The sequence below is a fragment of the Carcharhinus amblyrhynchos genome, chromosome 27, assembly GCF_965287045.1.
Source record: "Carcharhinus amblyrhynchos chromosome 27, sCarAmb.v2.hapA, whole genome shotgun sequence".
In the NCBI taxonomy this organism is placed as follows: Eukaryota; Metazoa; Chordata; class Chondrichthyes; order Carcharhiniformes; family Carcharhinidae; genus Carcharhinus; species Carcharhinus amblyrhynchos.
Window position 1 is genome coordinate 33,714,473 of NC_137350.1, and position 15,706 is coordinate 33,730,178.

The window sequence follows — 15,706 nt, forward strand, 5'->3', positions numbered from 1 at the left end:
AGATAGGCTGGGTGAATGGGCCAGGAAATGGCAAATGGAATTTAATGTTGGCAAGTGTGAGGTGGTCCACTTTGGTAGGAAGAATGGTAGGAAGGACTATTACTTACGTGGCGAAAAACTGCAGCAGGCGACGGTGCAGAGGGACCTCGGGGTCCTTGTGCATGAGTCGCAAAAACCCAGCTTGCAGGTGCAGCAGGTGGTCAGGAAGGCGAATGGGATGCTGGCCTTCATAGCGAGGGGGATTGAATATAAAAGTAGGGAGGTCTTGCTGCAGCTGTATAGGGCATTGGTGAGGCCGCAGCTGGAGTACTGTGTGCAGTTTTGGGTGCCGCACCTGCGCAAGGATATTTTGGCCCTGGAGGGAGTGCAGAGGAGGTTTACTAGGCTGATACCGGAGTTGAGGGGATTGAGCTATGAGGAGAGGCTGAATAAACTAGGCTTGTACTCGTTAGAGTTTAGAAGAATGAGGGGAGATCTCATTGAGACGTATAAGATGATGAATGGGATGGATAGGATAGAGGTGGAGAGACTCTTCCCGCTCAAAAAAGACAGTAGGACTAGGGGGCACAGCCTCAAGATAAAGGGGAGGCGGTTTAGAACGGAGTTGAGGAGGAACTTCTTCACTCAAAGGGTGGTGAATCTCTGGAATTCTCTGCCCGTTGAAGTGGTGGAGGCTGCCTCGCTAAATATTTTTAAGAACCGGTTGATGGGTTCTTGATAAGAGAGGGGATTAAGGGTTATGGGGAGAGGGCGGGAAAGTGGAACTGAGCCACGACAGATCAGCCATGATCTTATTGAATGGCGGGGCAGGCTCGAAGGGCTAGATGGCCTACTCCTGCTCCTATTTCTTATGTTCTTATGTTCTTATGTAACCTTGAAAGCTAGTGAATTTACTATCAAATAAATCGGTTGGACTTAAACCTGGTGTTGTCAGACTTTTTACTCCTTCTTCTTGACCAGGGTCTCAATATCCCAAGTCATCCAGGGTTCCCTACTTCTGCCAGCCTTGTCCTTCACTCTAAGAGGAAGGTGTTTACCCTGAACCCTCGTTAACACACTTTCCAAAGCCTCCCACTTACCAGATGTCCCTTGCCTTCCCACAATTAACTTTTGAAAGTTCTTGCCTGATACCATCAAAATTGCCCTAGCCCCAATTTAGAATTTTAACTTTTGGGCCAGACCTATCATTCTCCATAGCTATCTTAAAGCTAATAGAATTATGGTCACTGGTCCCAAAGTGACCCCTTCCTAACACTTCTGTCACCTGCCCTTCCTTATTTCCCAAGGGGAGATCAATTTTTGTCCCCTCACTAGGTGAGCCATCCACACACTGAATGAGAAAGTCCTCCTGAATATACTTTTTAAAAGTGATGTTTAAAAGTGTGTGAACATGAATCCTTTCCCAGGCCTGCCCAGACATTCCTTCCTTCTATCCGTCTCCAATCATCCACCCACCACATTTTCCCTGGCTCTGCATCAGCAGGCAAAACATCCCGAACTCTTGTTCTAGCAACAGGTCAGTTCCTTGAAACGTTAACTCCACAGATGCTGAGTGTTTCCAACCTTTTTTTGTTTTTAATTTCCGATTTGCCTTTGTGTGAATTTGAACAAGGTGCATGATTCAGGATCAAGCTGAGCTGAGTCCAGGGAGGGAAAATATTTTGATCCCTTTAAAATCTCTCCCTCAATGTCAGTGAAACAAAGATAATAGTCACTGACTTTGGGAAGCGTGGTGGAGGACACGCTCCTGTCTACATCAACAGAGATGAAGTGGAAATAGTCGAGAGCTTCAAGTTTCTTGGCGTCCGGATCACCAACAATCTGTCCTGGTCCACCCACACCGACTTATTGTTAACATAACCCACCAATGCCTCTACTTTCTCTGGAGGCTAAGGGAATTTGGCATGTCCGCTACGATTCTCACCAATTTTTACAGATGCACCGTAGAAAGCATTCTTTCTGGTTCTATCACAGCTTGGTATGGCTCCTGCTTAGCCCAGGACTACAAGAAATTACTGAGATTCGTGAATGTAGCCCAGTCCATCAACCAAAGCAGCCTCCTGTTCATTAACTCCGCCTACACTTCCCATTGCCTCGGGAAAGCAGCCCAACACAATCAAGGATCCCACACACCCCGGACATTCTCTCTTCCACCTGCTTCCGTTGGGAAAAAGATACAAAAGTCTGAGATCATGTAGGTTAGAGGGAATAGTGGGTGGATATGTTGTAGGGCCTGGGGTGGCATTGTGGTTGGTGCAGACTCAATGGGCCAAATGGCCTCTTTCTGCACTGTACGGTTTCTATGATTTCTAAGAACAGTTTCTTCCCTGCTGTCACCGGACTTTTGAAAGGCTCTATCATATATTAAGCTGATCCTTCTCTTCACCCTATCTGTAACTGCAATACTCTATTTTGCACCCTCTCCTTCTCCCCTGTATACTCTATGAATGGCATGCTTTGTCTGTATAGTGTGCAAGAAGTAATATTTTCGACTGTATCTCAACACGTGACAATAATAAATCAATTCAATTCATATTGACAACGTTGCTTGTAATGAATAGATTGGAACTTGGTTCGGAGCTGTTGCCGGCAAGGTGAGTTGTGGGGGATCCACAGCGGAAGTGGATGCTTTTTTTGCAGATCCTGGGTGCACACTTTAGGAGAAAGTAACATAGAATCCCTACAGGTCAGGAGGCTATTCAGCCCATTGAATCTATACCAACAACAATCCCACCTAAGCCTTAACCCCGTAACCCCACGTATTTACCCTACTAATCTCTCTAACCTATGCATCCTGGGACACTAAAGGGCAATTTAGCATGGTCAATGCACCTAGCCCGCACATCTTTTGAGTGTGGGAGGAAACCGGAGCACCCGGAGGAAACCCACACAGACACATTGAGAATGTGCAAACTCCACACAGACAGTGACCCAAGCTGGAAATCGAACCCGGTTCCCTGGAGCTGTGAGGCAGCAGTGTTAACCATTGTGACACCGTGCTGCCCGATCTCTTCTCCTCCATTAAAATAAAAGGGATGGGAAGGTGGAGGCGATTTAGTTTATCCAGCTGGTTTCTCCAGCGCGGGGAAGCCCACCAGTATAAAGTGGAGAAATCCCAACAGTGTGACAGCGCAACAGCAGAAGAATTGGAAAACCATTTAATGAAGGCACACATTGAGGAATACATTGGGTTGGTGCCATGAACAAGATGTGGGGGCCTCTGTTTAAGCTGAAGCCTTCCTTTCTTCGCCATGTTACTGCTATTTGACCTGTGCTCACCTTTAATCTGTCAACACTGGCTATGCTCCCAACGCTGGTTGGACATTTTCTGGAACACATTTACTTGTGATCTCCTGCCTCCAACTGCTCTACCCAGTTGGAAGATATTTCTTTCAACCCACTGTTGTTTTTGTTTTGATAGGTGCTCAAAGCAATTGAAGAGAAAGGTCACATTGTTTTTAAATACTCCCCCTCACAGCACTTTCTCCCCGTGTCTGTGTGGGCTTCCTCTGGGTACTGTGGTTTCTTCTTACAATCTGAAGATGTGTAGGTTAGGTGGATTGATCATGCTAAATTGGCCCTCAGTGTCCCAGGATGTATAGGTTATGGGGGATTATATGAATGTGGTTATGGGGATAGGGCAGGTGTTGGGGGGGAGGATAAGATGGTCTGTTGGAAAACCAGTGCAGGCTAGATGGGCCAAATGCAGGGACTCTACGATTCTAAATGCTTCCCCTTTATGTGCAGCAGCTAATGAAGAAGCAGCCACAGGTATTCCCAACAAGGGAGATCAAACAAGGAGGCAGCAGTCCAAGATGATGAGCGAACCATGAGCCCCCTCTTCACCTGAGACCAATATTCCTTGCAATGTCATATAGGAAAATTCAGCCTGTTTCCTGGACAGAGTTTCCCAGGGTACCAGTTGCTACTGGTGTCAAGGCCTTTTATAATGTCAATGGTGACTCAGTGGGGAGCTCGCTCAGGTGGCAGCGTGGGGGTAATGTCACAGGATTAGTAATCCCCAGGCCCAGGCTAATGGTCTTTGAATGCAGATTCAAACGCCAAACCCCACAAGATCCCTTTCTTCATTGGCACTTCCCAGCGTCAAACTTTTCATAGTATACTTCCTTGTCAAATTACTCCTTCCAGAGTGCATCACCTCACACTTTTCAGTGTTAAATTCCTCTGCCACTTATCTGCCCATTTGACCATCTCATATATATCTTCCTCTCAGCCAAGACATTCAACCTCACTGTTAATCACCCGGCCAATCTTCCTCCAGTATTGTAATGGTTCTTTGTAGGGTTAGAATCAAGTTTAATGCTCAGGAGTTAACATCAGATCATGATCTTGACCAACATGCAAGAACAAGTCAGTGCAGCGAAGCTGGCATTTATATGGACCTGCCCACAGATTAACAGCTCCTTTTCAAACTCTTATTTCATAACATTTCTATGCAGGATGTGGTTAAAATTAGAACACACAGGCAAAGTGCACCAAGCTGAAGAGAGAAAATACAAAAGCTAAAGTTTCAGGCTGGGACCCTTCATCAGAGCTCTGGAACGCTATTTAGAAATACAACTCAGATGCGCCAGGTTCACTAAATCTCCTCAATTATGTATCATTATGCTTATAATTATTATTTGCTGGTCTCAACAGCGAACAATACTGTTTTTAGGGTGCAGAGTTACATGGGTGATAATTTCACCAAGGCAATGAATTTGTAAACCCTGTCTAAATGTTGAACAAACCGGCAGAATTTCTATAGAAAGGAGAAGGTTAACCTGATAGATATCGTTCAGATTATGGAAGTGATTGCTTGGGTTTCCTTAGAGACAATAGGTGGGATTATTCAATCTCGCTCGAGCGAGACTGGAAAATCCCACCTGGGATCAACGGACATGTCCATTGTCTGCCCCTTGCCCGCTCCAATTCCACGGTGGGAGGGGTGGAAGAATTCCAGCGCATGGGTGAAATTTTCTGGCCTTCTGACTGGCGGGACTTCCAGTCTCACCACCCCCCATGATGGGTTCCAAGACAGTGGGGCAGGAGAGCCATACAAAACGCGGTTGACATCAGCGGGACTGGATCCGGGTTGATGGGTTCTTGATAAGAGAGGGGATTAAGGGTTATGGGGAGAGGGCGGGAAAGTGGAACTGAGCCACGACAGATCAGCCATGATCTTATTGAATGGCGGGGCAGGCTCGAAGGGCTAGATGGCCTACTCCTGCTCCTATTTCTTATGTTCTTATGTTCAAACAGCTTCCTCCACCGGAGAACACGCTGTGGGTGGGGCAGCAAAACCCCTACCCCCTGTTTCCAGTTTGCAGGCAAGTCCAGAGTGTAGGGCAATAAATAGAAGATAGTCACTAATAAACCAAATGTGCTATTCAGGAGGAACCCCTTTCCCGAAGAGTGGGAACTGTTTAGCATGTCTGGAAAACATGCAAGAAACAATACTTTTCACTGTGTACTAATACATGTGACAATAATAAATCAAATCAAACCAAACTTGCTACCACCAGGAAGTGAGGCAAGTTGCATGGATGAAGTCAATAACAATTTATATTAAAATAGCACATTTAACTCAATGGAATATCACTGGATATTCCTTCACTGGAGCAACATACAACAAAATACGACATCCAGGCACATAAGGAGATATTAAGTGACCTGACCAAAACCTTCATCAAAAGGGAGCATCTGGTGGCATACCCTGATTAGCATTGCTACCCTACAGCACCAAGACCTGGGTTAGGTTCCCAATTTGGGTCACTGTCTGTGTGGAGTTGGCACATTTCCCCCATGCCTGCGTGGGTTTCCTCTGGATGCTCTGGTTTCCTTCTACAGTCCAAAAGATGTGTTGGTTAGGTACACTGGCCATGGTAAATTCTCCCTCTGTGTGCCCGAACAAGTGCCGGAGTGTGGCGACTTCGGGATTTTCACAGTAACTTCATTGCAGTGTTAATGTCAGCCTTTATATTGCAGTTATGTGGAAACAAACATTGCAGTTGTTCTTCACCCAATTGGTGAACAGGAATTATGACAGCGTCTTAAAGGAAGAAAGCTAGGTAGAGTTGGACAGGTGTAGGAGGGTATTCCAGAACTCAGGGCCAAGGTAACCCCACCAAACTGTCAGTGTACAAGAAGACAGAATTAGAGGAGCCCAGATATCTCAACAGCTTGTTGGACAGTGTTGAATTAGAATCGCAGAATGTCTACGATGCGGAAGGAGGCCATTCGGCCCATTGAGTCTGCACCGATGACAATCCCAGCCAGGCCCTATTCCCATAACCCCATGTATTTACTCTGTCACTCCCCCAGAAACCTAAGGGCAATTTAGCATGGCCAATCCACCCAACTCACACATCTTTAGACTGTGGGAGGAAAGCAGAGCACCCGGAGGAAACCCACAAAGATATGGGGAGAATGTATAAAGTTCACACAGACAGTGACCCTAGACTGGAATTGGACCCAGGTCCCTGGCACTGTGAGGAAACAGTGCTAACCCACTGTGCCAAAGGGGAATCTAAATGAGGATGAGGTAGAAAGGAATAGAAGGATATGATAGAAAAACAGAAATTGCTGGAAAATCTCAGCAGGTCTGACAGCATATATGGCGAGAGAATAGAGCCAACGATTCGAGTCTGGATGGCCCCTCATCAGAGAAGGATATGGTGATGAGTTTAGCTGGAGAGGGATGTGTGGAGGGGGAAGTATGGAATGTGGAAGGACCGGCGTGGACCTGCTAAAGCAAAAGGCCTGGATCGCCACTGTAAACATTTTGTCATATTTCATTAAAAGTCTTAAAAGATTTCACTTGCACTTGTAGCCCTGGTGCGGTACCTGAATTCTTCGGCTGCAGACTCCTGTTTGGACCACTGGCATTTCTGAAGCTCTGTGATATGTTTAATAGCTTCTTCCTCAGTCTGCCTGCAGTTGAATGAGAGAGGAACAAAAGTGAGGGGCCCGGGGAGAATAACTTTACTGATTTCTTCAGATGTGCACACAGACAAAAGCAGTTCATTTGAGTTCGGCTGTCAGCAACAAAGGACAAAGAAGAATCTGAAAATGGGCAAGATTCCAGCGACTCTGGCAACATTCTTTCTCCTAAATTGCAACTTCTTTCAGGGAATAAAGAACAAAGAACAATACAGCACAGGAACAGGCCCTTTGGCCCTCCAAGTCTGAACCGATCATGTGTTACTAACTAGACCATCCATATGTATCCCTCTATTCCCAGTCTGTTCATGTGGCTATCTAGATAAGTCTTAAAAGATCCTAGCGTGTCTGCCTCAATCATCTTGCTTGGTAGTGCATTCCAGGCCCCCACCACCCTCTGTGTAAAAAATGTCCCCCGCATATCTGTATTGGACCTTGCCCCCCCTTACCTTGAACTTGTGACCCCTTGTATTTGTCATTTCTGACCTGTTCACCCTATCTATGCCCTTCATAATCTTATAAACCTCTATTAGGTCGCCCCTCAACCTCCATCTTTCCAGGGAGAGCAACCCTAGTTTACTCAATCTCTCCTCACAGCTAATACCCTCCATACCAGGCAACATCCTGGTAAACCTTTTCTGCACTCTCTCCAAAGCCGCCACATCCTTCTGATAGTGTGGTGACCAGAACTGGACGCAGTATTCCAAATGTGGCCTAACCAGCTGTCTATATAACTGCAACATCATATGCCAACTTTTATACTCTACGCCCCATCCAATAAAGGCAAGCATGCCATATGCCTTCTTCACCACCTTTTCCACCTGTGCTGCCACCCTTAAGATCTGTGGACTTGCACACCCAGATCCCTCTGTGTGCCTATACTGCTGATGGTTCTGCCATTTATTGTATAGCTCCCCCTGCATTAGATCTACCAAAACGTATCACTTTGCATTTATCTGGATTAAATTCCATCTGCCATTTCTCCGCCCAATTTTCCAGCCTATCTATATCCTGCTGTTATTCTCTGACAATGTTTATCACTATCCGCAACTCAGCAATCTTTGTGTCGTCCGCAAACTTGCTAATCAGACCAGCTAAATCTTCTTCCAAATCATTTATATATATCACAAACAGCAGAGGTGCCAGTACAGAGCCCTGTGGAACACCACTAGTAATAAGACTCACAACACCAGGTTAAAGTTCAACCAGTTTATTTGATAGTGGCTTGTGGGTTTACTATCAAATAAACTGGTTGGACTTTAACCTGGTGTTGTGAGACTTCTTACTGTGTTTACCCCAGTCCTACGCTGGCATCGCCACATCATAGATCATACAATCATAGAACCCTACAGTGCAGAAAGAGGCCCTTCGGCCCATCGAGTCTGCACCGAACACAATCCCACCCCAGCCCTACTTCCATATCTCTACATACTATACCCACTAATCCCTCTAACCTACGCATCCCTGGACACTAAGGATCAATTTCTTAGCATGGCCAATCATCTTTGAACTGTGGGAGGAATGATGTGGGTATGCCGGCGTTGGACTGGCGTAAACACAGTAAAAAGTCTGACAACACCAGGTTTTAGTCCAACCTATTTATTTGATAATATACTCACAAGCTTTCGAGGGACACCCTCTTCGTCAGGTGAATGGAGAGTTCTGGCCTCAGACAGAGCATATAAAGCACAGACAGTTTAGAGATTACTGATTAGAATGCGAATCTTTACACCTAACCTGCTGTTCAAGACCTGAAGTGGCTGATAATGTGAGTGGAAGGAGCACTGATCACAGTTTAAAGAGGTGTGTATTGTCTCCAGACAGTACAGTAAGTGAGGTTTTGCAAACCCAGGCAAGTCACGGGGGTTACAGATAGTGCGATATCTAGTAGGGTTCATGTCGCACTATCTGTAACCCCCGTGACTTGCCTGGGTTTGCAAAACCTCACTTACTGTACTGTCTGGAGACAATACACATCTCTTTAAACTGTGATCAGTGCTCCTTCCACTCACATTATCAGCCACTTCAGGTCTTGAACAGCAGGTTAGGTGTAAAGATTCACATTCTAATCAGTAATCTCTAAACTGTCTGTGCTTTATATGCTCTGTCTGAGGCCACAACTCTCCATTCACCTGACGAAGAGGGTGTCCCTCGAAAGCTTGTGAGTATATTATCAAATAAATAGGTTGGACTAAAACCTGGTGTTGTCAGACTTTTTACTGTGGGAGGAAACCAGAGTACCCGGAGGAAACCCACGCAGACACGAGGAGAATGTGCAAACTCCATACAGACAGTGTCCCGAGCTGAGAATCGAGCCCAGAACCCTGGACCATGGAGCTGTGAAGCAGCAGAGATAACCACTGAGCTACCATGCCGCCCTCATGAACACCACTAGTTACGGACCTCCAATCAGAAAAAGACCTCTCCACCGCTACCCTCTGTCTTCTATGACCAAACCAATTCTGTACCCATCTAGCTAGTTCACCTTTGATCCCGTAAGATTTAACCTTTTGCACCAGCCTGCCATGAGGGACCTTATCAAATGCTTTACTAAAATCCATGTAGCCGACATCCACAGCCCTTCCCTCGGCAATCATTTTTGTCACCTCCTCAAAAAAACTCAACTAAATTTGTGAGGATGTGGCATTGACTCTCAGCAGAAGCAGCCAGGGTGTAGCTACTTACTTCAAATAAATTTTTTTTCCCTCAGATAAATAACTAGTTGGAAACGTAATTGCAGGTTGGTGGAAGAATGATAGGGTTAGAAGCTTATATATGACAAGCAGAGGCCATAGGTTTGAGATAATTTGACAAGGAAGTGAGGGAGAGGTGAAGAGACAATTTTGTTTTTACACAGCAAAGTTTTAAGCAAGAACACTGTACTTTAGCAAGTTACTGGAAATCCGGGAAGAAAATATATTTAAGTTGTAAGCCTACTTGTGACTAATAAATAAACTCTACATTAATTTGATCACAGTAGGACAAGGGCAAGCCTTTTGACCAATCAATCACACTCCTTCCACTGGCCAGTTATCACTGACCCTTTCTCATTCTCTTCCCACAAACTCATTAATCACCCCAGGGAAACTTGTGTGGAACACTCGCTGATTTCCAATGGGAGTTGTGGAAAATTGCTGGGCATCTGTTCTTCCTTGCATTTCACCACTTACCCTGGCCTGCTGTACTTCGAAGAACAGAATCCAATCAAGCAGCACAGAACCTTTTAAGTTCATTTATTAGCTTAGGCTGACATTAACACTGCAATGTAATTACTGTGAAAATCCCCAAGTCACTACACTCTGGTGCCTGTTTGGCCACACTGAGGGAGTGTGGCCAATGTACCTAACCAGCATGTCTTCTAGACTGTGCGAGGAAACTGAATCACTCAGAGGAAACTCACACAGGCATGCTGGGTTTGTCTGGAATGCACAGCCTGATGGGGTGGTGAAAACAGATCAAACAGTAATTTTTACGAAGGGAAGTGGTTAAGTATTTGAAACATTTACAGGGCCAAGGGGAATAAGCAGGGGAGTGGGTCGAAGTGGGATCGTTCCTTAAGTGAGTCAACATGGGTAGAATGGGCCAAATAGCCTCCTTCAATGCTGCAGCATCCACTTTATTGCTACCACAGCTCCAGAGAACTAGGTTTGATTCCTGGCTTGGGTGACTGTCTGTGTGGAGTTTGCACATTCTCCCTGTGTCTGTGTGGGTTTCCTCCGATGCTCCAATTTCCTCCCACAGTCTGGAAGACATGCTGGTTAAGTACACTGGTCATGCTAAATTCTCCCTCAGTGTAACCCGATCAGGCACCGGAGTGTAGTGACTAGGGGATTTTCACAGTAACTACATTGCAGTGTTAATGTCAGCCTACTTGTGACACTAATTGTGAAAGTAATAGGGTAATTGTTATGGGGGACTTTAACTTTACTAATATTGATTGGAATTGCTATAGCTCTAGCTCGTTAGAGGGGTCAGTTTTTGTACAAAACGTGCAGGAGGGTTTTTTGAGTCAGTATGTAGATAGGCCAACTAGAGGTGAGGCTATATTGGATTTGGTGCTGGGAAATGAGCCAGACCAGGTGCTAGACTTGGAAGTTGGTGTGCATTTTGGTGATAGTGACCACAATTCGGTTACGTTCACCTTAGTGATGGAAAGGGATAGGCATGAACCTCGGGCCAGTAGTTTTAGCTGGAGGAAGGGTAATTATGAGGCCATTAGAAACATAGAAACATAGAATATTACAGCACAGTACAGGCCCTTTGGCCCTCAATGTTGTGCCGAGCTATGTCCAATCCTAAGATCAAGCTATCCCCTCCCTATAATTCTGGAGTACTCCATGTGCCTATCCAATAACCGCTTGAAAGTTACTAAAGTTTAAGGTGAGAGGGAAGAGATACAAAAATGTCTAGGGGTAACTTTTTCACACAAAAGGGGTGAGTGTCTGGAACAAGCTGCTAGAGGTAGTAGTAGAGTCGGATACAATTTTGTCTTTTAAAAACCATTTAGACGGTTACATAGGTAAAAAGGTGAGTTATGGGCCAAATGCAGGCAATTGGGGCTAGCTTTGGGGTTTAAAAAAAGGGTGGGAGACAATTAGGAAGCATAGGTTGGACTAGGAGATTACAGGGACTGGGAACATCCGAAATGTGGAGTTTTTTCAAGGAGCAGCTACTGCGAGTCCGTGATAGGTATGTCCCTGTCAGGCAAGGAGGAATTGGTAGGGCTAGGGAACCGTGGTGCACAAAAAAAGTTGATTCGTTGGTTAAAAAGAAAAAGGAGGCTTATGTTCGGATGAGACTTGAGGGCTCGGGTAGTGACTAGAAAACTTTAGATTGGCTAGGAGGGAGTTGAAGAGTGAGTTAAGAAGGGCTAAAAGAGGACATGAGAAGACTTTGGCTGATAGGATTAAGGAGAATCCTAAGGCATTCTATAGGTATGTCAAGAACAGAAGGTTGGTTAGGGCAAGACTAGGGCCAGTTATAGACAGCAGAGGGAAGTTGTGTGTGGAACCAGAAAAGATTGGAGAGGCATTGAACCAATATTTCTCTTCGGTGTTCACGCAGGGGGACATGAATATAGCTGAGGAGGACACTGGGTTGCAGGGGAGTAGAATAGACAGTATTACAGTTGATAAGGAGGATGTGCTGGATATTCTTGAGGGTTTGAAAATAGATAAGTCCCCTGGTCCGGATGGGATTTACCCTAGGATTCTCTGGGAGGCAAGAGAAGTGATTGCAGAGCCTCTGGCTCTGATCTTCAGGTCGTCGTTGGCCTCTGGTATAGTACCAGAAGATTGGAGGTTAGCGAATGTTGTCCCATTGTTTAAGAAGGGGAACAGAGACGTCCCCGGGAATTATAGACCGGTGAGTCTCACTTCTGTTGTGGGCAAGGTTTTAGAAAACATTATTAGGGATAGGATTTATAGTTATTTGCAGAGTAATGAATTGATTGGAGATAGTCAGCATGGTTTTGTAGCGGGTAGGTCATGCCTTACTAACCTTATTGAGTTTTTTGAGAAAGTGACCAAAGAGGTGGATGGGGGTAAGGCAGTTGACGTGGTATATATGGATTTTAGTAAGGCGTTTGATAAGGTTCACCATGGTAGGCTTCTGCAGAAAATGCAGATGTATGGGATTGAGGGTAATCTAGGAAATTGGATCAGGAATTGGCTAGCAGATAGGAGACAGAGGGTGGTGGTTGATGGTAAATATTCGTCATGGAGTTCGGTTACGAGTGGTGTGCCTCAGGGATCTGTTTTGGGGCCACTGCTGTTTGTAATTTTTATTAATGATCTGGATGAGGGTATAGTTGGGTGGATTAGTAAATTTGCTGATGACACCAAAGTCGGAGGTGTGGTAGATTGTGAGGAAGGGTGTCATAGTTTGCAGGAAGACTTGGACAGGTTGCAGAGCTGGGCCGAGAGGTGGCGGATGGAGTTTAATGTGGAGAAGTGTGAGGTAATTCACTTTGGTAGGAATAACAGATGTGTTGAGTATAGGGCTAACGGGAGGACTTTGAATAGTGTGGATGAACAGAGGGATCTAGGTGTATGTGTACATAGATCCCTGAAAGTTGGGAATCAAGTAGATAGGGTTGTTAAGAAGGCATACGGTGTCTTGGCGTTTATTGGTAGGGGGATTGAATTTAGGAGTCGCAGCGTCATGTTGCAACTGTACACAACTCTGGTGCGGCCGCACTTGGAGTACTGTGTGCAGTTCTGGTCCCCACATTACAGGAAGGATGTGGAGGCTTTGGAGAGGGTGCAGAGGAGGTTTACTAGGATGTTGCCTGGTATGGAGGGGAGGTCCTATGAGGAGAGACTGAGGGATTTGGGGTTGTTTTCGCTGGAAAGAAGGCGGCTAAGAGGGGATCTTATTGAAACATATAAGATGATTAGAGGTTTAGATAGGGTGGACAGTGATAGCCTTTTTCCTCGGATGGAGAAAGCTAGCACGAGGGGGCATGGCTTTAAATTAAGGGGGGGTAGTTATAGGACGGATGTCAGGGGTAGGTTCTTTACCCAGAGGGTGGTGAGGGATTGGAATGCCCTGCCTGCTGCGGTTGTAAATGCGCCTAGTTTGGGGGCGTTTAAGAGATCCGTGGATAGGTTTATGGACGAAAAGGGATTGGTTTAGGTTAGTGGGTCATTGTTTTTTAACTGGTCGGTGCAACATCGTGGGCCGAAGGGCCTGTTCTGCGCTGTAATGTTCTATGTTCTATGTTCTAATAAATGAACTTAAAAGATTCTGTGCTGCTTGATTGGATTTTGTTCTTCGAAGTACAGCAGGCCAGGGTAAGCAGTGAAATGCAAGGAAGAACAGATATCCAGCAATTTTCCACAATTCCCATTGGAAATCAGCGAATGTTCAACACAAGTTTCCCTGGGGTGATTAATGAGTTTGTGGGAAGAGAATGGGAAAGGGTCAGTGATAACTGGCCAGTGGAAGGAGAGTGATTGATTGGTCAAAAGGCTTGCCCTTGTCCTACTGTGATCAAATTAAAGTAGAGTTTAATTACTAGTCACAAGTAGGCTTACAACGTAAGTATATTTTTTTCCTGGATTTCCAGTAACTTGTTAAAGTAGAGTGTTCTTGCTTAAATATACCGTTCTTCTGCATTCCATCAATTTCACCAACCATTAAAAAATTCTGTCTCTGGTTTCGGACAAACATTCATTGAGCAGAAGCCTCTATGACTCTATTTTAGACAGTTACATGGGTAAGATGGGTACAGAGGGAATGGGCCGAATGCGGGCAATTGGGACTAGCTTCGTGATTTAAAAACAAAGGCAGCATGGACAAGTTGGGCTGAAGGGCCTGTTCCCATGCTGTAAAGCTCTATGAGCAGAAGCTTGTGCAACATTCTACCTCATTCTGTTTGTCACTCCACAGATGCTGCCTGACCTGCTGACAGAGGATTCCAGCATTTCCTCTTTTTATTGTCTTTGTGCTTCCTGTTCAATGTCCCAGTTACTTTCACAAGTTTCTCTTCAGTAGGATCAAAGCCAAAAGCTTCACTCCATTGAAAATAGCTCCTGCTCCAACCAAGACCGTAAGAAACTACAAAGGGTTGTGAATGTAGACCAATCCATCACACAAACCAGCCTCCCATCCATTGACTCTGTCTACACTTCCCACTGCCTCAAAAAAGCAGCCAACTCAAGAACCCCTGCACACCCCGTACATTCCCTCTTCCACTTTCTTCCGTCAGGAAAAAGATACAAAAGTCTGAGATCATGTATCAACCGACTCAAGAACAGCTTCTTCCTTGCTGCCAAGCACGGACCTACCTTATATTAAGTTGATCTTTACACCCGAACTACGACTGTAACACTATATTCTGCACCCTCTCCCTTCCTTCTCCCTTGGTGCTGGAGTGTGGCGACTATGGGATTTTCACAGTAACTTCACATGTGGCACGGTGGCACAGGGGTTAACACTGCAGCCTCAAAGTGGCTTGGGTCGCTGTCTGTGTGGACAGCAGCTGGCAATTCTGCTCTGGGTAATTCACTTCCCCAACCTCACCTCCCCCAAATCCAGTCCACCATCTCTCTATTTGCCCAGATGAGTCAGCTCCAAAAACACTCAAGAACTCAATACCATCCAGGACAAAGAGCCTATTTGACTGGCACTGCATCCACCGCCTTTAATATCCATTCCCTCCACCAGTGACACAGTAGCAGCAGTGTGCACTATCTACACATTGCACTATAACAATTCATCCATCTACTTTCAACAGCACCTGCCAAACACGTGACTTCAACCGCCTGTAAGGACAAGAGCAGCAGATACATGGCAACACCACCACCAATCCATCACGCAAACTAGCCTCCCATCCACTGACTCTGTCTACATTTCCGGCTGCCTCAGCAAAGCAGCCAGCGTAATTAAGGACCCCAACACACCCCAGACATTCTCTCTTCCACCTTCTTGTTTCTGGAAAAAGAATGAGGTCACGTACCAACCAACACAAGAACAGCTTCTTCCCTGCTGCCACCAGACTTCTGAATGGACTTACCTTGTGTTAATTTAATCTTTCTCTAAACCCTAGCTATGACTGTAACACAACATTCTGCTCTTTCTCATTTCCTTCTCTATGAACAATATGTTTTGTCTGTATAGCATGCAAGAAACAATACTTTTCACTGTATGTTAATACACGTGACAATAATAAATCAAATCAAATCAAATCACCTGGAGATTCCCTTCCAAGTCACTCACCATCCTGACTTGGAAATATATTGTCATTCTTTCACTGTCACTG

General features: G+C 45.4%; 1 protein-coding gene across 1 annotated transcript in view; it reads right to left on the minus strand.

Annotated features, from left to right (window-relative positions):
• The window catches only part of LOC145359041 (alpha-2,8-sialyltransferase 8F-like), a 61,467-nt gene that overhangs the window by 15,891 nt on the left and 29,870 nt on the right, over positions 1-15,706 (minus strand). Inside the window, exon 4 of the mRNA XM_080213395.1 lies at positions 6,847-6,933. Coding sequence (XP_080069521.1) covers positions 6,847-6,933 — 87 coding nt within the window. The remainder of the gene's footprint in view (positions 1-6,846; positions 6,934-15,706) is intronic.